Source organism: Jaculus jaculus, chromosome 2, assembly GCF_020740685.1.
Source record: "Jaculus jaculus isolate mJacJac1 chromosome 2, mJacJac1.mat.Y.cur, whole genome shotgun sequence".
NCBI classification, from domain to species: Eukaryota; Metazoa; Chordata; class Mammalia; order Rodentia; family Dipodidae; genus Jaculus; species Jaculus jaculus.
In genome coordinates, this window is record NC_059103.1 from 169,012,276 (window position 1) to 169,036,329 (window position 24,054).

Consider the following 24,054-nt stretch of genomic DNA (forward strand, 5'->3'; position numbering starts at 1 on the left):
GCACTTGCCTGCAAAGCCTAAGGACCTAGGTTTGATTCCCCAGGCCCCATATAAACCAGATGCACAAGGTGGCTTATACAAGTGGAGTTCATTTACAGTGGCTGGAGGGCCTGGTATGCCCATTCTCTCTCTCCCACTCTCTCTTTCTGCCTCTCTCTCTCTCTCAAATAAATAAATACTTTTTAAAGTTTATATTTGGCTGGAGAGATAGCTTAGTGGTTAAGGCATTTGCCTGCAAAGCCAGAGGATCCCAGTTCAATTCTCCAGGACCCACATAAGCCAGATGCACAAGGGGGTGCATGCGTCTGGACTCCATTTGCAGTGGCTGGATGCCCTGGCATACCCGTTCTCTCCCTCCCTCTATCTATCTGCCTCTTTCTCTCAAATATATAAAACATGTTCTGTTAAAAAGTTTATATTTGACAGAATTATTTGTATTTGCTGTGTAAAGTATGTTTTGCATTATGTATATATTGAAGAATTATTAAATCTAGCTGTGTGGTTAGGACATTCCACATCCATTCTTTTAGCATTCTATATGGTTAGTCACCATATTATATAAGATTTCAGAAATGTATTCCTCCTATCTAATTGAAATTACGGATCCTTTGTATTTCTTTCCACACATCTGATGACCACCATTTTGTCATATTTTATTTGTGTTCTTTACATAGAAAATAACTTTCTCAAGGGTCTAGGGAGATGGATCAATAGATAAAGTGCTTGTGATGCAAGCACAAGAACCTGAGTTCAGATTCCCAAAACCCATGGAAAGCTGGATGAGGCAGCACAAGCTTCCACAATTCCAGTATGCCCACAGCAAGAAGGAAGGCTCTCCTGAGACCCTGTGTGCCAGATAGTCTGGCAAGCACAGCAGTAAGCCTTAAGAGACCCTGCCTTCAACAGGGTGGAAGGTGAGGACCAGCACCTGAGGTTGTTCTGACCTCCACGTACATTTCATGGCAGGAACCACCCTACACACACACACACACACACACACACACAAAGGGGGAAGAGAGAGAAAAAAAATCTCGATTAAAACTTTCAGTGTCAAGTTGCAAGTTTATGGTCTATTATATTTATTGTGACTATCTATATATTTTATTTCTACTATCTTATTTATTTATTTATTTAATTTGACAGAGAGAAGGGAGGGGGATAGAGAGAATGGGCATACCAGGGCCTCCAGCCACTGCAACCTGTGTGCCCCCTTGTGCATCTGGCTAATGTGGGTCCTGGGGAATCAAACTGAGGTCCTTTGGCTTTGCAGGCAAGTGCCTTAACCGCTAAGCCATCCCTCCAGTCTTATCTTGGTTTTCTTTTTTTTAAGTTTTCTTTTGCTGTATTTTCTAATTCTCCTTTCCTACATCCTCTCAGAATTGGTTTTCTTTTTCTCTCTTTTCATTAAAAGTTCCTATTAAAGGCTTATAATAGGATGCAACAAAATTATTCAGGCAGGTCCAATGTACCCTTTTAGCCATCCCAATGTTAGCATCTTATGAAACTAGATTAAAATATCAAAACCAAAGCCAGGCATGGTGGTGCACGCCTTTAATCCCAGCACTTGGGAGGCACAGGTAGGAGGATCACTGTGAATTCGAGGCCATCCTGAAACTGCATAGTGAGTTCCAGGTCATCCTGGGATAGAGTGAGATCCTACCTCAAAAAAAAAAAAAAAAAAAAACAAAAAACCAAAGAAGCTAAAAATAAAAATAAATAATTAAAACCAGGGCTGGAGAGATGGATCAACGATTAAGGCACTTGCCTGCAAAGCTAAACCACCCAGGTTCAATTCCCTAATACCCACATAAAGCCAGATACACAAAGTGGCACATGCATGTGGAGTTTGTTTGCAGTGGCTAGAGAGGTCCTGGTGCACCATCCTCATTCTCTTTCTCTCTCTCCTTGAAAATAAATAAGAATATTAAAAAAAAATCAAAACCAATAAATTGCCCTTTCTTCAGTTATATGTGCACATATGGTATGTGTGTGTAGCTCTACAATGGAGATACTCTTTAATACCTTCAGCACAAGACCCCTTTCTGTTACCTCTTTACAGATACATAATTTTCTTCTCCAAGCCCCTCACCCACAGAAACCACTAATCTGTTTTCTGTTTCTTTATTACTTCACAAATGTTATCCATGTGGAGTCATGAAGAATGTATACTTTTGAAATTGGCTTTTCTCACTCAGCATGTGTTCCTGAAGGCTTGCTTGAGGATGCTGTATCAATACTTAATTCCTTCTAATTGCTGAGTAGTATTTCATGATATGCATGTATCACAGTTTGTCTAACTATCCACTTGTTGAATGACATTTGTGTAGTTTCCAGTTTAAGGTTGTTATAAATAAAGCTGCTATGAATGTTCATGTAAAAATTCTCCATGAAAATAAGCCTTAATTTCTCTGGGATAAATGCCTAAAAATGTAATTGCTGGGTTGTGTGGTGAGTCCATTTTTAGTTCTGGAAGGAACTGCCAGACTACTTTCCAGAGTGGCAAGGTGTGAGTAATCCACTTTCTCCACATTTATCATGCATTCTTGACATGAATTCTAAAGTCAATCAATATTCTCATCCTCCCGAGAATTATTAAAACTTCCATTTATTTTAACTCCTGTGTTCTCTCCTGCCATACTTGTTGTCAACTACTAAGTTAGTATATTGTCGAGTTCTGCCTGGTTGTTACAGCCTCAAATTCATCATTGCTGTTATTTTAAAATAAAACTTGATTTAAAATAGTTTTAGTTCACAAAAAAAGCCAAGAGATGTTCTATTTATACCCTACCCCCATAAATGTGGAACCTCTCCCATCATCAACACCTTCCCCACCCCCACATGGTCTATTTGGTACATTTAATGAATCTATATTAACATATCCCTACCACCCAAGTCATAGGTTATGATAGGGTTAGCTCTAGGTTATACTGAACCACAGTAGGTAGTCTCATTCTCTAAAATGCTATATTTGCTTAGTTTCTTGCTTTGGTCTTAGCCATCTTTAACATTCCCCATTCTTCCCATTTGGAATGGGAATGTTTACCCTGTGCCACTATATATTTGAACTATGTGATCTGCATTTTGATTTTTTTTTTCCAGAAATTCAATTAATAGGAGACCTTGCGTCTAAGAGCAAATGTTGAACTTGGCCTTTTGAACAGTGTTAGGACTGTTAGATGTTGGGAACTCTTAGAGATACACTAAAACATCTTGTATTATGAAGTGTACATGAACTTTCAGGATCTATGCTCCTGTAAGCAAGCTGAATAAACTCAATGGTTCACCAAGTTAGACTCTGGTGGTATCTTTACTTTGATATGCCATTGGTTCCTCATGTGGGTGAAGAGACAGTTTTACATCTCCCCAGGAAAAGTTAATGCAACAGGTACCTAGTACAATGGAGATGCTATAGGCATAGCTGTTATACTACATTGTTAAGGGAAAAAGGAGTACAAAGTGTTTCAAAAAATATGTTTGACCTAGAGTAGGTTGAATCTGTGCATATGAAAGGCTGACTATATACACTGTTTCTTTATTCAAACACAGTTTGATAGTGTTTAATTGACAAATAAAGCATGAGATTAATAATAATTCATAATAGAGTAGACCAATCATAACAATATACTCCAATAAAAGTTGTATGTGAAAAAAATATTCCAAACTGTGGCTGTTCATTCTCACCCATACCTACTGATCTTTTTTACTGTGTCCAGTTTTCACTTCCCCAGAATGTTATGTAGGTGGAATCATAATACAGAGTCTTTTCAGATTGATGTGTATTTAAAGTTCTTCCATGGGTTTTGCCTTGGCAGATCATGTTTTAGCCCTGAATAACTCTCCCCTGTCTGGATGTACCATATTTGAAAATATTTATTCACTTATTTGAGACAAGGGAGAGATATATAAGAGGTAGATATAGATGAGAGAGAGAGAGAGAGAGAGAGAGAGAGAGAGAGAGAGAGAGAGAGAGAGAGAGAGGGAGAGAAAGTGGGCACACCAGGGCTTTCAGCCACTGCAAATGGACTCCAGATGCATTTGCTACCTTGTGCATCTGGCTAATGTGGGTACTAGGGGATCAAACCTGGGTCCTTAGGCTTTGTAGGCAAGCAATTTAACTGCTAAGCCATCTCTCCAGCCCCTGGATGTACTACTACATTTTATATGTCCATTCACTTTTTTAAAAGGACATCTTTGTTTCTTACGTGTTTTAGGCAATTATGAATGAATAAAGCTGCTAAAAATGTCCATTCATAGGTTTTTGTGTGTCTGTATTTTCAGCTCCTTTGAGCAAACACCAAAACAGAGAGGAGAGAGGGAAAGAGATTCAGTATGGTAAGAGTATGTTTGGTTTTACACACATATGAAGACACTACACATGTGTGCATGCACACATACATACACTCTGGATGAAGAAACTGCCAAACCATCTTCAAAATGGCTGTACCATTTTGCATCTTCACTTGCAATGAATAAGAAGTCCTAGTAATTATTTTTCATTCAGTACCTGTCTTATTCATCCATGTTTTCCCATTCCATAGCTCTTTGCTGTACTTTTTTTTTTAAAATTAATTAATTTATTTATTTGAGAGTGACAGACACAGAGAGAAAGACAGATAGAGGAGAGAGAGAGAATGGGTGCGCCAGGGCTTCCAGCCTCTGCAAACGAACTCCAGACGCGTGTGCCCCCTTGTGCATCTGGCTAACATGGGACCTGGGGAACCGAGCCTCGAACCGGGGTCCTTAGGCTTCACAGGCAAGTGCTTAACCACTAAGCCATCTCTCCAGCCCATCTTTGCTGTACTTTTAAAAGATAACAGCTTTTTTGACATATAGTTTCAACTTCCTAATATCTACCTTTAAAAGTATAAATTTCAATCATTTTCAGTATATAAAGAGTTGTACAGTAATTCCCCCTACCTAATTTCAAATATTTCCATCACCCCCAAACTCCACATCCACTAGCTGTCACTCCCTGTTCCCTCCTCCTTGAAGTTCCATGTGCTCATTTGCTCATTACATATCCATACAATATTTTCACACACAGTAGATATATAACATATAGCCTTTTATGTTTGGTTTTCCATTTAGTGTCATGATTTCAAAGCTCATCAAGCTGTAGACTATATCAGCATTTATTATGTAGTACGTGTCATTTCTTTTTAAGGTTTTGGAAAGCCCACTACATGGAACTCATTGCCCTGGCATCATTCCCACAGAAGCGTCACACACTAACCCATTGCGTCACTGGAGCCTCCTAATCCATTATATGAATGAACAACATTTTATTTATCCATTCATTTGTTGATAAATACATGGACTGTTTTCACTTTTTGGATCTTATGCTCTGCAATTTTATTTTTTTGGAGGAGGTGTGTTAATGTCTTTCTAAAGAAAACTTTAGTTGCTCATTCTATATAATTCTTTGGGTTATGAATTTTCTGTCACCAGGCAAATCTATTCTCTTAATATAGAATTGTAGGCTGACAATTATTTCTTTCTTGGGGATCGACAAAAAGTGCTGATAGTTATTTTACTCAACGTTTTGACAATGTCCTTAGGAGGAGAGGCTTTGAAAGGTCCTTAGGTCACTGAGGGCATGCCCCCAAAGGTGACTGTGGGCTCTGATTTCTTCCTCTCTTTTGCTTTCTAGCTACGAGGTGAGTAATTGTTTCCCCAGTGTGTTTTAGTGACTATAAGATCTTTATCTTCAATCAGAAATATCATGTATATGCAGCGAGCAGACCTGACTTTTTTTTATCCAATCAGATTAAAGATTATTATGTATTCAGTATCTGTTTCCTAACACTTTAGAATTAGTGGAGGGTGAGACTTCCTTCCCCTTCCCTTTTGTCTTCAACCCTTTACTAATCTGGAAAATAGTAAAGAGATCAGAGTCAGTGGCTTCTGCAAAGTGAGACAACGTAAGTAACTTTGCGTTCAAGAAGACAGATTATGTCTAAGTCACTTTTCATGCACTGTAATAGGAACCTGGCCAGTGTATCACTTTTTTTTTTTTTTTTTGAGGTAGGGTCTCACTCTAGTTTAGGCTGACCTGGAATTCACTACATAGTATCAGGGTGGCTTTGAGCTCACGGTAATCCTTTTATCTCTACCTCCCAAGTTCTGGCATTAAAGGTGTGTGCCACCACGCCTGGCTTCACTTTTTTTAAAAGTTCACTAGCCAAAGTTGTTCTTTTATCTGAGAGAAAATGAAATAAAGCAAAGACCATATTAGGAGGAAGGGATGCTTCACATCTTAATGAAGTTATAAATAACCCTAGGCATGAGACCCAGGAAGGAGTCTTTAATTTTTATAGTGTTCACTGTCACTGTGGCCTGATTTCTAGCTTTTCTAGAATGTCTTGGCAAACAGATGGTGACAGCCACAGCAATTTATCTAGAATTGGGCTTAAAAATCTCAGCACTGATAAGCATTAAGATGTTAAATTTTATTTGCAATAATAATGGTCTAGCCTACTTTTGTGTGCACCAGAATGTTCCTTAGATATTTCATAGTGACCTGTATTCTTGTGTTATTGACCTCTAGTCCATGAATGGGCAGTCTGTCCATATGAGTGTAATTAGTAATAGCTTGTCCTACTTCTGATTCTAAACTCAGCTGTATTTTTGGCTCTACCTTCAAAACATAAGCTCAGAATCAGACTGACATGGAGCTAGTACATGGCTAAGGGAACCACAGTTTCAGAGCTGATTTTGAATACAGTAATAGTTAAACAAAATCATGACTGTAATAATGCTTTATTCTGTTATGGGATGTAAACATGCCTGACTTGGAAATGAGAGATTTAATTTCTGGTATCAGTGATATAGCAGAATGAATTACTGCAGGATGACCTTCAAGACATTAATGGGGAGGATGCATGTCTGGAAAATGGACATTCAGCTCACCCAAGAACACAGTAAACTCTGAAAAATGACAGGGGGTTGTTTTGGATTTGCACATAGTAAATAGGCAGACACATATCCCAGCTCTAAAATAGCTAGATGGGAAAGGAAGCCATCCAAATGCTCAGAAATACATCTGTAATCATTTAAGGGATAAGGATTCACAATGTGTGCCACTGAGTTTCAAATTGCTATATATATGTATAGAGAATAACTAACAGATACCTCACGTTGTTAACAATTAATGACTCTCCTAGGTGAAGGACTATGGTGTTTATTGTACTAGTCTTTTTACTTTTTTATAGGTTTGAAATTTTTTTAACTAAAATTAAAAAAAAAACCCTACTTTTCAGGCTCAATAAAATTGAAAAGAGTATGGATTCACTTAAAAGGGGAGATGACAACAAGAAAAGGAATAAAAGAAAGTGGGCAGAACCAAGAAAAGTTGTTAAGGAGAAAAATAAAACCATTGCCCAACTTAAAACCACATGTAGGGCTGGAGGGACAGCAGTTAAGGCGCTTGCCTACAAAGCCAAAAGTCCCAGGTTTGATTCCCCAGGACACACCTAAGCCAGTTGCACAAGGTGGCGTGTGCTTCTGGAGTTTGTTTGTGGTGGCTGAAGGCCCTGGCATGCCCATTCTCTCTCTCTGAAATAAAATAAAGTAAAAAAAAAAAATTAAGAAACACATGTAGACACTTCTTGAGAAGACCACACAAGGTAGAAGAAAAGAATGTGGAACAAAAATGACCAGAGAAGATGACAGATGTGGGAGAGACCTGAGGATGCTCACATCAGATAATACCTACTCAGTTACACATCTACTTGGGATTTGCTCACCCACTATTAAATATTAGGTCCTATGTCAGGAATTAAGGGTGCAAAGAATCCTCTAGAAGCCCAGAGGAAGTAGAGAAAGCAACCAGTAAGACAGACAGACCATGCCTGGCAGGTATGTGATAGAGGTGTATTCTACAGAACCCACAGGAACAGAAGGGATGCAGGGCAACTACACCTAGGTGGCACTGGTATTCAATTCTGGTGGCTGCTCCATGTGGCGGCTTAAACCAACACAACTTACCCTGTCACAGTTCTGGAGGCCAAAAGTCTGAAATCAGTTTTGTTGGGCTGAAATCAAGGAGTTGGGAGAGCTATGCATCCTCTGAGGGCTCTAAAGGAGAATACCTTGTTTCTTCCAACTCCTGCAGACTGCTGGCTTCCTTGGCTTGTGGCTCTGTATTTGTGTTGCTTTCTCCTCCTCTGCATCAAATATGTCTGTATCCCCCTGATATAAAGATACAAGTGATGGCATTTGGGGCCCAGTTGACTAATCCAGGATGATCTCCCCATCTCAGACCCTTTCTCTAATCACATCTGCAAATTCTTTTTTTAAAATATTTTATTTTTATTTATTTATTTGGGAGAAAGAGAGAGGGAAGCGGGGGGGGGGGGGGAGGAGTGGCATGCCAGGGCCTCCAATCATTATAAACAAACTCCAGATGCATGTGCCACCTTGAACATCTAGCTTATGTGGGTACTGGGGAATCGAACCTCAGGCAAGCACCTTAACAAGTATGTCATCTCTCCAGCCCACAGATTCTCTCTTTTTTAACTAGTTTTAGGGGCTGCAGAAATGGCTTAGTCATTAAGATGCTTGCCTACAAAGCCAAAGGACCTGGTTTGATTCCCCAAGACCCATGTAAGCCAGATGCACAAGGGGGCACATGCATCTGGAGTTCATTTGCAGTAGCTGGAGGCCCTGGCACACCCATTCTCTCTCTCTCAATCCCCCTACCCCAATTATTTCTCTTTCTCTAATAAAGAAAAATAATTTTAAAAATTAAGTTTTATTTATTTATTTATTTGCACATGTGTATGGGTGTGCAAGAGTCTCTTGCCACTGCAAATGAATGCCCATTCAGCTTTATATAGATGGCTGGGAAGAAAGCAAGCACCTTTAACCACTGAGGTATCTTCCTAGTCCCTGCAAACTTTTTTTTTTTTCGAGGTAAGGCCTCATTCTAGCACTGGCTGACCTAGAATTCACTCTGTAGTCTCAGGGTGGCCTCGAACTCACAGCGATCCTTCTACCTCTGCCTCCCAAGTTCTGGGATTAAAGGTGTGTGCCACCATGCCCAGCATAAACTCTTTTTATGCAAAGGAGCATTCACAGATGACCCTGTAACTGAGATCTGGGTACCTTTTCGAGGATCCTTATTCAGCTCACCTCAGGGAAGGAGTTAAGGAAATCTTGCTACCTTACAAGCTGATCACAAGGATAGGGGCATTCTGGCAACTTAAAAAGAACAAAGGTCTATTTTGGTGAGCAGTTGCTGAGATTTTTAAGTTCATGATCAATTGGTCTCTTTGCTTTGGGTAACACAGCATGTCATGGCAGGAGCATATAGGAGAAGAGACCTGTTCACTTCATAGCAGTTAGGAAGCAAAGCGAGGAGGACCAGGGTGTCAGTATACCAATCAAGGGCATGCCCCCAAATAACCTAACTTTCTTCCACCAGGCTCCAACCACTGAAAGTTCTACCATCTCCACATAGAGCCATAGGCTGAAGACCAACCCTTAACACATGGGCTTTTGGGGAACATTGAGACTCAAGCTATCACAAGATCAGAGGATAGAGAGCAGAGAGGGAGACCACCAAATAGGAAGACCAATTTAGAGATTGATTCCAGGACTTTAGAAAGAAATGGGAACAACAAAGACAGTTAATTACAAAAGAACCATGAAGAAATAATATTCATAGCACTCAATACTGGCAGCAACCTGGAATATGGTAATGAAGTTCAGATTACTGGGTGGACTGAGCTATTTTTATTAATCTCCTTCACTTTGGTGGATAATTGAGTTGTCTGCAAAACTAATCCAAATAGAGTTCAAACTATAATGCCATATGTGAAAAAGAAAAATTTCAGCCAGGAATAGATTTTTAATTTGTTATCTTAATTACTGTATGTTATTACATTCCTATCCTGAGAAAAAGTTTCATGACATTGTATCCAAATCTGATGCTTAAAAGCCAAGAGAAAAGGTCAGGGTTCCAAAACACCGTATATCATTACTATTCTACAAGCTGTTCCCTGCCAATTTCTAATCAACCTTAAAACCTAGGGAGAAAAACCCAGAATGTTGCCATCCCATAGAATTAAGAGCTATTAAATTCTGTCTTTTCTTTGTAAGAACACATCTTCCACAATTGTACATTCCTCATTTAAAAAAAAATCTTCTAAGGATAAACTTTAGTTTTGCTAAGAAGTTGCCATGTTTTTTGCTTCTGAGAAATTTAAGTTTCAGCACAACAAACTTATGGGAAAGGAATACATTTACTAACACATCCTTTGGAGACTTTTAGCACTTTGTTAAAAGGAGAAAAAGAGGCAATAAAAGGTGAAGCTCCAGTTAAAGAAATCTTTAACTTGGTTCTATTACAAAACAACTTAGTCCTATAATACTGGAAAAGGAATTTTTGAAACCAGGACAGATACACTAACACAAAGAATGCTATTTCTTGCATCCAGATCAGTATAGGACCATCTAACTTTTCATATTTTGCAAGAATATATTTTAATCATATTTTTTTAAACCTGTAATTCTTTGTTTCTAAAGAAGCAGGATTATAGGCTGCTCTTGAAGGCCCAGCCCCAGGAATTGGAGTATGACTTCCACCCTAAAGCTGGATGCTGTAAACTGGTTTAGCTGCACACCTACCTGGGTTTCTAGAACACACACCTCTTTGGGGAACAATGCTGGCTTTCAACTCCAACAGCGGTTTGCCAACTACTGTCCTTTGAAGAAGGAACTTTACCATCTCTATTATGAGATGCTAACTACTGAGTGCATTTCTGCCTGAGCTTTGAGAGGGAACATAATGTCACACACCAGCTGAACCCTGTCAGACTTCTCAGGCTTTCAGCACTGATTAAGATAGAACTTTCTGAAATCAAGGCATGAATCGAGTTCAAGTTTGCTACATGCTTTGCACATTGTGACTTGGGCTCTGCACTGCCTCTAAAAGGCCAGTCCTCACAGCCAAGCTTTTTCCTATCCTCTCACCCCTATTCCTGGCAAAACTCTCCCATCCCACTAGTCCAGTAGCCATGTCCCAACAAACTTCCTACTCAACACACAGAAGACATCCAAGGACTCTTCAGTGGAAGTTGTTATTTGGCTCAAAGGAAAACGCTCCGTGTGTAAATCACAGATACTGTCCTTATAATGTTAGGTCTGCTTGAATCTTGCTCATCTCACCACGGATGTTACTCAGGTAGTCACAGCCAAAGGTATATGATATTTTCTCTCTGCTTTGGCTCATTTATTTATGATCACATCATAGTGTCATGCTAGTTCTAGAAGTTTAGTATAATCAGTCAGTCAGAAATAAAAACCAAGGGTAGCTGGGCATAGTGGCACATACCTTTACTCCCAGCACTCAGCAGGCAGAGGCAAAGGCAGGAGGATCACTGTGAATTCAAGGGGGGGGGGGAGTGGGGGATGACTTCACTCCTTTAAATATTGTTTTTCAAGTATTTTTGAAATTTTTTATTGTGAACAACTTATACAAAGTGACGCTCCAATGTTGGAATAATTAAATAGAATGAATTGACATTTATCATATCAAATGCTTATTGGCAAAAGCATTTGAAATTCACTCTTAGCAAATGTTAAATGTATAGTACATTATTAGTTATATTTATCACCTGCAATTGAGCCCAACATAGCCACCTGAGACTGTATCCTTTAACCATCATCTCCTCAGTTCTCTGAACTCTCAGCCTGTATAGCCAGCATCCAACTTTCTGATTCTATGCATCCAATTGCATAGGATTACACATGTAAGTGAGCTCATGTGGGATTTATCTTTTTAGGCTTTTTTTTCCTCCCTAGGTAGGGTCTCACTCTATCCCAGGCTGACCTGGAACTCACTCTGTAGTCTCAGGGTGGCCTCGAACTCATGGTGATCCTCTACCTCTGCCTCCAGAGTGCTGGGATTAAAGTTGTGTGCCACCACGCGGGCGGATTTGTCTTTTTATGCCTGGCTTATTTCACTGAGCATCATGTTCTCTAATTCCATATTGTTGAAAATGACTTTTTCCCTTTTAAGGCTTAGTAGTATTCCACTGTGCATATATACTATATTTCCTTATCCAGTCATTTGTGAGTGGTTACTAAAGTTGATGCTTAACTTGGCTATAGTGAATAATGCTGCAATGAACATGAGAATGATACAGATATCTCTTCAAAAATCTGATTCCAACCTTTAGGTAAATACCAAGAAGTAGGGTTGCTGGATCATATGAAAATATTATTATATTGTTTTTTAAAAAAAAGTTTTCAAGTATTTCTAAAGCATATTCTAAGGTATATGAATCAAGGCTTGTATGAACCCAGAATTACTCTAGCTTTATATTTTGTCCAGATGGATTAATTTCTTTTATTATTTAATCCAGTTGAAGTTAAGTTTTGCAGAACTTGCAGCTGAAAGCCTCTTATCCTTCAAAGCACTTTTGATAAGAAAGCTAGTTCAAATGTCACAATAGAGAACCACTGACCCTTCCTGAAAGTTAAAGAGGTCAGTTCAGTGGTCTAGGTTCTTTTAAGAAGAAAATAATTTGAGATTTGCAAGGAATGCAAGGTCTGGAGAGTTAAGAAACCAGAACTGAGCTCATGAGCAGGCAGATGGACATTTATTTTATGCAGACCTGCTATGTCTTGTTAAGCTCAGGGTGGATCTTTGGAGGAACCATGACTAACTCTCAATGAGGTATAGAATGCATGACTAAACATAGTTGCTTATATTTACATGAGGGATTATCAGTCAGCACCAATGACGACAGAAGGCCATGTTAAGAGTGACTGGGCTGAGCAAACGACAAGGTCAGACAGAAGTACAGGTGTGTACTCCTGAAAGCAATGCAAAAGAGAAGTAGAGTGTTAGCTGCCCACCCCTAGCTGTTGCAGTCAGGTTCACATTGCTGGCAGAAATCACCCAACCAAGACTAGCTTTTGTGAAAAAAGGGGGGGGGGTTATTTTGGCTTACAGACTTGGGTGGGGGGGAAAGCCCATGATGACAGGGGAAAATGATGGCATGAGCAGAGGGTGGACATAACCCCTGGCCAACATAAGGTGGACAATAGCAGCCAGAAAGTGTGCCAAACACTGGCATGGGGAAACTGGCCATAATACCCATAAGCCCACCCCTAACAATATGCTGCCTCCAGGAGGCGTTAATTCTCAAATCCCCATCAGCTGGGAACCTAGCATTCAGAACATCTAAGTTTATGGGGAACACCTGAATCAAACCACCACACTAGCCGTCAGGACCCTCTGGCTGTCTATGACAGACTGAATCTTGACTATGTGAAAACATAACTCACCCGGAACATGGGTGAGGATGGATGGCTCATAAAAGGTATAAACTTAACATAGAGGAATATGGGTTCTTTCATTTTTTTTTGGATGTGTATTTGTGTGTGGTGTGCATTTGTGTATGCATGTTTTAACTATGTAGCCATACTAGGCTGGTTAGCCAGTAAGCAAGTCTCTCCCTAATGCTGGGATTACAGGCTTTTGTCCTCTATTTTTTAGAGAGAGCGAGATAGAGACAGAGAGGTGCGATAGAGAATTGGTGCTCCAGGGCCTCAGCCACTGCAATTGAACGCCAGACATTTGTGCTACCTAGTGGGCATGTACGACCTTCCGCTTGCCTCACCTTTGTTGCATCTGCTTAATGTGGGATCTGGAGAGTTGAACATGGGTCTTCAGGCTTCGCAGGCAAGTGACTTAACCACTAAGCCATCTCTCCAGCCCGATTACAGGCTTTTATTTGGATGCTGTGGACCCTAACTCATGTCCTCATGCTTGCATGGCAAAACTTTTACTGACTGAGCCATCTCCCCAGCCTCTGTAGTACTGGCACTTCAGGTGGGAAAACAAAACAAAAACTAACAACAACAGCCCTAAGCTAAAATAAATGGCATAAAGTCTTATGCTAACCCTGACTGAACCTTTTCAGGCTAGTCCAGTTAGGGAGTGTGAAATACTTCCACCAGAAACTTCTGTCAGCTGTGACTCCATGATACACACCTTGTCTCTCCAACCTAAAAGTCTGGAAAGTGGCAAACAACATATGAAGAATCCTTGCCCTAGCATTTCAAGACACCAAATGTTTCAATTAGGAAATGACTCTAGTTAGGAAGTATTCCTGGAGGATGAAAGGGGGCGGGAGCAAACATCAAAGGGAGTGAGGCAGGCACAGAGAGACAGTGGATATATGTTAAAGAAAGTAAAGCTGTATTGAATGACCAACTTGATTTTTCTTATTTCCATTTGTGATGAGTCCCTAGATTACTGACTAGGAATATATACTTTATGACCTTGCCTGTAACCCGTTACTTGTAATGCATGTACGTTTGGTACAAGCATTATTTTTTTAAAATTTTTAAATTTTTATTAGCATTTTCCATTATTATAAAAAAAAAATCCCATGGTAATTCCCTCCCTCCTCACCCCCCACACTTTCCCCTTTGAAATTCCATTCTTCATCATATTACCTCCCCATCACAATCATTGTACTTACATATATACAATATCAACCTATTACAAGCATTATTTTATTTCATTCTTACAACAGTCCTGTAAGGTATGCATGCATGATTATGTTTTCCATGTCAATGAAGAATGCTAAGTACCCTGTTGACACTGTTCTAGAAAAGCCCCCACCTGTCTTATTAGGTGTGTTTGTCTCTCTTTTTCTATTTCCTGGAGCATCTTTCCTTCTACTATTTTTTAAATACATTTTATTTTTATTTATTTATTTGACAGAGAAAGAGGGAGGGAAGGAGAGAGAGAATGGGTGTGCCAGGGCCTCCACCCACTGCAAATGAACCCCAGATGCATGCGCCCCCTTGTGCATCTGGCTAACGTGGGTCCTGGGGAATCAAACCTGGGTCCTTGGACTTTGCAGGCAAATGCCTTAACTGCTAAGCCATCCCTCCGGCTCCCTTCTACTATTTTTTTTTGTAAAGATTTTTTTAAACTTTTATTTATTTATTAATTAGAGACAGAGAGAGAGAGGTAGATAGAGAGTGAGAATGGGCGCACCAGGGCCTCTAGCCACTGCAAACGAACTCTAGACGCATGTGCCCCCTTGTGCATCTGGCTAATGTGGGATCTGGAGAATTGAACCGGGGTCCTTAGGCTTCACAGACATGTGCCTTAACCACTAAGACATCTCACCAGCCCCCTTCTACTATTTTTTTAAAAAATATTTACTTATTTATTTTAAGAGAAAGAGAATGGACACACCAGAGCCTCTAGCTGCTGCAACAAACTCTAGACACATGTGTCTCCTTGTGCATCTGGCATAGATGGGTCCTAGAGAAACTGAATCTGGATCCTTTGGCTTTGTAAGCAAGCACCTTAACTGCCACTTCTACCTTTTAATAAAGTCTCCAATCTTGCTTCATAAAAAAGAGAAAGAGATTAAGCAACTTCATGACACATCCAGTAAAAAGTGTGAGCTTTAAAAAGTATTCAATAAAGGAGCAAAAAGAATAGATTTGGGAATAACCTTTCCATGGTGAGCTTTCAAAGGTCAATGTCAACAATTATCAATATTTAAATAAAAATCTTTTCAATAATTTTTTTTTTTTCTTTTTTGAGGTAGTGTTCCACTCTAGCCTAGGCTGACCTGGACTTCACTATGTAGTCTCAGGGCAGCCTTGAACTCACAGAAATCCTCTACCTCAGCCTCCCAAGTACTGAGATTAAAGGCGTGCACCACCATGCCCAGCCGCAACAATTTTTATAAGGAAACAAAATGAATATGGCAAACACCCTGACAAATAGTATTTAGATGAAAAAAACAAACATGGAGCTGCAGTAAGCCTCTTTTTGTATCGTGTAATCACAGCCTTCTTTCTACCCAAGAGCCATTGACCAGGCTTTGTGGCAAACATTCTTTTGGCTTTCCCTTATAGGTTTATAACCCAAGTGTGCACCCCTAGATACTATAGTTGAATGCTGTCTTTTGTTCCTTTATATCTTTCAAGTCTATTTTAATCCATAACTTCCTTCTCTCATCTATTCTTTCCTAACTCTTTTTTTCTTATAAAAATGATCTTTGAAGAAATCAGGCCATGGAAATCTGTAATCTGGCAAAGTTTCCTATTGCTTAAATTTGGCAGAGTGAAGCAATGCAAATATTATAACCAGTTAGTGTGAATCAAACATAAGGATAGTGTCAGGTAAATTTCAATGTAAATATGTGGTCTGCCAAATTCACAGGAGCATGAAAACACAGCTCCTCAGACAAAAAGTTCCTCCTTTCCTTCCTTTCTTTATCTTTTTCTTTCTTTCTTTCTTTCTTTTTTAAACATAAGCTTTGCTATAATTACCTGTGTTTTACATTTACCTGTAGGAAAGTCTAGTAAAGGAAAAATGTCACATCCAATGTATAAGACAAAAAAATCAATAAATATAAACAAAATAAAACAAAAAGGTGTTTTCTTAAGAAGGATAAAGGAAATACCCAGGCCGCTGATTATTTGAAAATGTTTGGCACTTTGCCTTCTTTTCAGATAGTCATATGCAGCTGCCTGCAGAAAAGAGATGGATGATAGCAAAGAAAAATCAATAAAAGGGCAACAGAATACTCATGGGATTTTTCGTAAGCATGGCAAGACAAGGCAGAGTCACTCCTCTGTCCCATGGACTCTTAAATCATCACGTTCTTCTCAAGCCTCCCTCTCTAGCAATGACCTTCGGACAAGGAAGAAGAATAGCTTTACCACTAAACCCATTTGCTGTAAGATCTTGGGGGAAGTTTTTCAGGACAAGTTCCCTTACATGAACAGTGAGGATAATATGTACCTTAGGAAGTTGTTACAGAGCTCAAATAAGGTAACAGCGATAAAGTGTCACATAATAAATGTCTCTGTCTCTTCCCTGCCAAGTTGTATCAACTTTTCTTTAAACATGTTAACTAAAAATTCTAGCCACTGAGAATCAAAAGTGAGTCAAGCGCACTGGGCGAGGTGGCACACGCCTTTAACTAGAGCACTCAGGAGGGACTGCAATGAGCTTCAAGCCAGCCTGAGACTATATAGTGAATTCCAGGTCAGCCTGGGATAGAGTGAGACCCTACCTTGAAAACCAAAAGGAAAAAAAAAAAAAGTTACTCAAGGACATAGAAGAATCTAAATTTCCATCTCACTTTATGCAGAATATGCCTTTCTAACATTGTCCTTGTGAATTTAGTTAGCAATATGCACAACTTCAAAGAACCAACAATAAAAATCCTTCTTCACAGCAACTCTCCCTTTCCTTCCCCCCCATTATCTCTACCACTTTTCTGTGTGGGACTTAATTTATTCAACCACACAGCATAAGGGGGTTTGGAGGGTTTCTACTCCAAACCTCATCTTACTGGTAAGTAACTAAAAGACTTGCTCCAGGATACTCAGCTAGGTAAGAGCAGCAAGTCCAAGTCAGATGCCTGCAAGAGACAGCAGGTAAAAAAAAAGACAGAGCAAGGAAAGAGGCCACAGTGGGGAGCTCACTGTGATCCCGTGGGAAAGATCATGTGGGGCTAGAACTTCTAATATTCAAGGAAGCAATGGAAACATGAAATTTTATAGCTAATCTCATTTTTATGTATTGGCAATGTATTAAACATTTTTAAACTTCTCTGAAGGTCAAAGACACATCTATATGCTGGATTTAGTCCACATCAGGCCGGTTTGAGGATTCTACTTCCTCATAACCCTAATTTAAATTTCTTTTATTTAATTTGCTTTGATTCTTGTACTCTTTGTTTAAAAAAAAAAAAGAGGGAGGGAAAAAAAACATCAATCCACAAGATAATGTCTAAACTTTCTCACTGATCTTTTAAGGCAATCTAGGACCAGAGCCAAGGCCTCAAATCTTATTTCCACTTTACATTAGTCTCCATTTTCAGGGCAACCACAACCATCATCAAATCAAAATGCAGGCATGGCAATGTTCAGAAACGAGGGCTGCTCCTCATTCCTAGGGTTAGCCTTTCCTCAAATGACTGCCACCTGTGCACTGCTATCAGCAAGTGAAGCCCATCCTTATGTGTCTAGCTCACACATCACTTGCCACAAACATATTTCTGATGTCCCAGCCGAAAGCTACCTGGCTCTAAATTTCCACAGGACTTCATATCACTCACAGGACACTTATCACATACACCTTGTTGTGGAGATTCTTACATCTTCCCAGGCACCTAATAGTGTTCCTGGAAGGAAGGTTTGGGTCATGGACTACAGTGAATATTCCCATAACACTGTACACAGTAGTGAGTTTAATAAACATCTTAAGAACATCTGCTTTTTGTACTGAAAATGGTGGGTTCAACATAAAGAAACTACCCTTGCAGAACTGTTCTATCTAGACTCCTAGCAGGGCTTCTTACCAGATCGGGCAGGCTGTCAGTGTAGTCAATGTCCGTAGGACATCCTTCCCATTGGTTTATTGCTTCTACAAGGGGCAAGTATTTCACATGTGCTGAAACTGAGGTTAACAAACACCACAAAAGCTGGGCTAACCTGCTGGTTATCACTAAGGGTAATTATGCTGGTGAGGTTTAGGAACTTTCACCTACCTTTTTTTTTTGGGGGGGGGGAGTTACCCATGTTCACCCATCTCTATTCAGTATCAGAAAAGAAATGTTGGATTACCTTTTTACTTTTACTGGCCTGGCCATACTAGAGGCATTTAATAAAATGTTCACTGAGTGGATTTTAAAAATAATTCTTTCGGCGGGGCGTGGTGGCACACTCCTTTAATCCCAGCACTCAGGAGGCAAAGGTAGGAGGATTGCCATGAATTTGAGGCCGGCCTGACACTATGTAGTGAATTCCAGGTCAGCCTGGGTGACAGTGAGACTCTATCTCGAAAAACCAAAAATAATAATAATTTTTTACTTTTTCTTGAAATGAAAGTAATTATCCTTTTAATAATAAGTGAAAGGATAAAATACTACAGTCTCTAGAACATGGCCTAAATGTGCACACTGATGGGAAAAGCTGACTCTTATCTCACACCCTTTCTAACATGTACAAAATACACACCCTCAAAGGCAAGTTAAGCCTTGCAAACAGCACTTGTTTCACATTTATGGGAGTGCCAAGACAATCAAGAATTCCAGGAAATTGGTCAAGAAAACCAATGACTGCAGAAGTTTCCAGTGTGAAAACAATGTTTTCCGGATTTCAATGATGCTGTAACTGGTCACATCTAACTGCTAGGGTTAGCCAATATTTTTACCAAAAGCAGATATATTCATTATTAAATGTTATTGGAAATGCTTCTACTACACGCAGAGTCTATAACAGATACACACTCAAGGAAGTTCCTGTGAAAAGTGATTCTGTTCTTTGTTAGTTCCTGTGGGTGGAGGGAGAAATAGGATAGGGCCCAGAGTCCTTCCCACCCCATTTTTCCCATCTTAATATTTTTTTGTGTGGCAAAACAAACAAAGCAATAATCTCTCCTCTGTTGAAAACTAATGAGGTGGGCAAGCTTATTTATTCCTTATACAAATTGTCCCTTGGGTTTAGAAACTAACCTTCAAGAGACACTTCTTAAGCATAAAAGGAATCTAAGCTCCTTTGATTATTGGTTAAAGTCTCCTCATTTGGACCAACTGCAACACAATTTTATTCATATATTCTTGTAAAATAAAAGGATCCATGGTTTTGTTAAGGACCAACAACAAAGTAACACACTTATGAAAACAGGAGGATGTCTGAAACCTACCCTAAAAAAAAAAAAAAAGGCTCACTTGCCCTCAGTGGAAGGAATATCAATTCTGCTAGACGCTGGGCTGGCCAGTGAAACTCCTCTCCCCCAGCCCATGTTCGGCCTAACCAAAAATAAATGGGCAGCTCCAATCCCCTTTGATCCTCTTAAATGCATACTTGCAGCATCAACTAGCATGGCTCAGGCTCATCACGTTTTCTCAAGGGGCCGGCGATGGAGCGGCGGCGAGGGGTGCAAGTGCAACCTGAGACTACGTTTCCCACACGGAAAAGGAGGAGCGCTGCGAGACCTAAGGGGACCCGCGCCCGGCTGACATCGGGACGGGATCCAGGCCGTCTGGGAGAGGACGACCGCGCGGCCTCAGCCCACGTCAGCTCTCCCCGTGCGCGCGCGCACACATGCGCACGCACGCGCACGCACGCGCACGCACGTACGCACGCTCGCGCGGGGCGGCGCCGGGGTCTCGGCCCGGCCTTACCTGGTGCCTCCCGTACCACGCGCCCGACAGCGAGCCGTTGCCCGCGCCCGGCGCCCAGTACGTGAAGTTCCGAGACAACTCGTCCAGCACGGCCGACGCGCCGTCGTCGCGGGGCGCCGCCATGAGGACTCGCTCTCCCGCGCGCTCCGCCCGCAGCCGCTTCGCAGCCACTTCCGGCCGGCCGGGGAGGCGCCGCGATCACCTGGCTCCCGCCCCGCCCCGCCCCACCCGGCCTCCGCCGCCTGGGCCCGCGCCTCGCGGCCTGGATTAGATCATCGTCATCGGCGAGGCTCTTCTCGGTCTGTTGTGTGCTTAGCGGCTACTTTGTCCCGGTGCATGGAGAGAAAGGAGTGACCACTGCCCTTGTCCATTGCAGTGCAACCTCCCCCCCCACCCACACACAGCACGTGGGAATGAAGGCCCAAATAATTACCAGAGCTCCTTGGCCACACTTTTTAGTAATTTCTTAGAACGAAGGAGAGAATCCCTAGGTGGTAGTTGGCACATCCCAATTGTATGTTGGGTGATTTGGATGGGGTTTCCTTAGATCCCAAAGGAATCACTGCAGATAATTTAGAACGAGAAATGTTATGAAAGGGTCTTAAGGACTCTTAACTAGGTAAACTGGTTTTACTTGTTTTCAAATCCTTCATTAAGACTAATTACCCAAGGTATCTCTCCCTTTGCGAACGCTAAGGTTCCATGCTCGGCCTGATGCGCTTGAACTCGGAATTCTCTTGGTTTACGCAACGCTGAGATTCTTAAGCAATGTGTTTTTTTTTTGTTTTTTTTTTTAAATTTTTTACTTCCATGACTTCGTGATTAGCAGAATCCTTCAAAGAAAAGTTGATCGCAAGACGATGGTGATTGTTTCTGAGGGGGAATTGTGTAAATGAGAGAAGAAAGTGAGATAAAGTCATTCTAGGTTCAGTAGAAACACTACCATCATCTCTCAAGTTGTGTAGTGTCTTACGTAACCAAAATGGTCAGTGAGCAGTTAATAATGTAGCTAACTATTCTGACTCTTAAGAAGTTAATTTATTTCAAATAATAAGAGAAAAAGTATACATTTTTTTTTCTGTAACATCATATTAAATCAGGGTGGTTTTATTGAACACCACTTTCTCGCAATATGCTTTGGTGTATACGTAATACAATATCCCAATAAAATAACCAAACAGTGAACATCTGCTATCTCAGTGGTAATTTTTAGCTGTGTGGCTCTATGAAGTGGTCCCTTCCGTGGTTCCCATTTTTCTGCTCTGCCATACCAGAAATAGTGGCCTGGTCCTTTTTTTTTTTTTTTTTAAGGGAACTTTTCCCAAAATGTACTCCGGAACCCCTAGCAGCCTACCCCGTCAGATCCCATTGGCTGGGATGGGTCACATGGCCAGTTGTACCACTAAGGCTGGGAAAGTGACTCTTGGGAATTTCCAGCCTGAAGAGTGGGAGGTGAGTTCTGCCAGGCAAAGAACAAGGATGAGGGATGTGGGATGGCACAGGGAGACCAACAGAGCCTGTCTACCAGCCAGATTGTAAGTAGGCATGCAAAATGCTAAGCAGATTGCGCCAGTCTCCTGGGTTGACATGCCTTGATTCTTCCCCATTTACACAGGTTTATTACCTCGCACATCCGGCCACCCTACTCCGCTACACTCAACATGTTCCCACTTATTTTCCTAACTTAAATCATTTTCAGTTTCTTTGTATATGTTTTAGGCCTCCAACTTTGGAGGAAGACAGTCCTGGGTGCTGAACAAGTGTGATATGTGGCCTACGTTTGTGTTTTTCAAGATTCCAGGACGGCTGCCATGCTGCGGCTGTCCTGGCGTGTGGGGGTGGCCAAGGACTTCGTGACCAGAGTTTCTTCCCACAGGGTTCCCAGGAGGCGGCAGGAATGCAAGAGAAATATTTTGGTCCCAGGAGTGTAGGTGGAGCTGTGAAGACTGTTCCTGTTTTTGATGGCCTCTGCCTCTTGCAGGGCTTCTGTAGGGATATCCGGTTCATGTTACAGGAAAAGACCAGCTTATCTGGCCTCAGTGTTGCAACCTGGAGGACTTCCTATTCATCCTGGCGCCACACCATTTGAAAATGGACTTCCTCTAGAAAGGAGAGAGTAGGATTTCACTTGTCCCACCTTGCTTGGGATCATCCACCTGCAGTGTGTTGCAGTGAGGTTCGCATTGCCCGACCTAGAGCAGCTTGTGGGAAAAAGGAGTTTATTTTGGCTTACAGACTGGACGGGAAGCTCCATGATGGCAGGGGAAAACTATGGCATAAGCAGAGGGTGGACATCACTGGCAAGGGAAAACTGGCTATAATACTATCATACCCATAAGTCCTGCCTCCAGGAGGCATTAATTCCCAAATCTCTATCAGCTGGGAGCCTAGCATTCAGAACACCCAAGTTTATGGGGGACACCTTAATCAAACCCCCGCACAGAGTTAATGAAACAATGTTTAAAATAACCCTTAGCAAGAACCAGTCAGCAGTAGTGGTGTTGCATACAGGATCCCACAAATGATGAGTACACAGGATCTAAAGTGAAGGCGTGTGCCACCACACCTAGCTGTCCTATAGATTCTTTTTTTTTTTTTGAGTGATGTCACATTACAGTACTGCCATGTCACATTGAAGCATTTTATAACACAGTGATCATTGTGATGTTATAATAGTGTGTTGTGATGACACAGTTGAGAATTGTCATGCAATATTGGGTATTGTTATATCACAGTGGGACAATATGATGTCACATTGGGGCATTGTTATGTTACAATGGGGCATTGTAATGAACAAGTTGGTTTTATTATGTCATAACAGCATTTTGATGTCATAGCTGAGCATTATCATGGAAAATGAGTCATTGTGATGTCACAGTGGAGCATTGTGACATCACAGTGGTGCTTTGTGATGTCACATTGGGCCATTAGGATACAGGTTAGCTCTGTGATGTCATAGTGGGGGCTATTGATGAGAGAGTGGGCATTGTGATGTCACAGTAGATCTTTGTGATATCACAGTTTGTCCTTTAGATTCTTTTTTTTTTTTTTGATTTATTTGAGAGTGACAGAGAGAGAAAGAGGCAGATAGAGAGTGAGAGAGAGAATGGGCGCGCCAGGGCTTCCAGCCACTGCAAACGAACTCCAGACGCGTGCGCCCCCTTGTGCATCTGGCTAACGTGGGACCTGGGGAACCGAGCCTCGAACCGGGGTCCTTAGGCTTCACAGGCAAGCGCTTAGCCGCTACGCCATCTCTCCAGCCCTTGTCCTTTAGATTCTTAATGAAGAAAAATAAATACTGAGGGCTGGAGAGATGGCGTAGCGGTTAAGCGCTTGTCTATGAAGCCTAACGACCCTGGTTCAAGGCTTGATTCCCCGGTACCCACGTAAGCCAGATGCACAAGGTGGTGTATGCATTTGGAGTTCATTTTCAGTGGCTGGAGGCCCTGGTGCACCCCTTCTCTTTCTCTCTCTCTACCTCTCTCTCTATGTCACTCTCAAATAAATAAATAAAAATAAAAAATACTGTTAGAAGTCACTGACAATTTGAGACTGTGTATTATGTAGCAAAAGTTAACTCATTAAACCAGTTCTAGCTAGAAAAGTCTAGGTTAAAAAATTCTGGCTTGTGGTGCACTTCGGAGACAGAGGTAGGAAGATCTCTGAGATTTTTCAGGCCACCCTGAGACTATATAGTGAATTCCAGGTTAGTTTGAGCTACAATGAGCTACTTGTTGGGGAAGACCCAACTCTGATTGGCCTGATTTGGAACATATGACCCACCCAGCACCAATCACTGAGGGCAGATAAATTTAGTGTTATTGTAGGACAATCTGAATCAAGTAGTCTCTCTGTTCAGAACAATGCT

The 24,054-nt window shown here is 41.1% G+C and overlaps 1 protein-coding gene across 1 annotated transcript in view; it reads right to left on the minus strand.

Annotated features, from left to right (window-relative positions):
- The window catches only part of Nipal2 (NIPA like domain containing 2), a 99,947-nt gene extending 79,638 nt beyond the window's left edge, over nucleotides 1–20,309 (minus strand). Inside the window, exon 1 of the mRNA XM_004662976.2 lies at nucleotides 20,187–20,309. Within this exon, the coding sequence (XP_004663033.2) occupies nucleotides 20,187–20,309 (123 nt within the window). The remainder of the gene's footprint in view (nucleotides 1–20,186) is intronic.
- Between the last annotated feature and the right edge of the window lie 3,745 nt (nucleotides 20,310–24,054).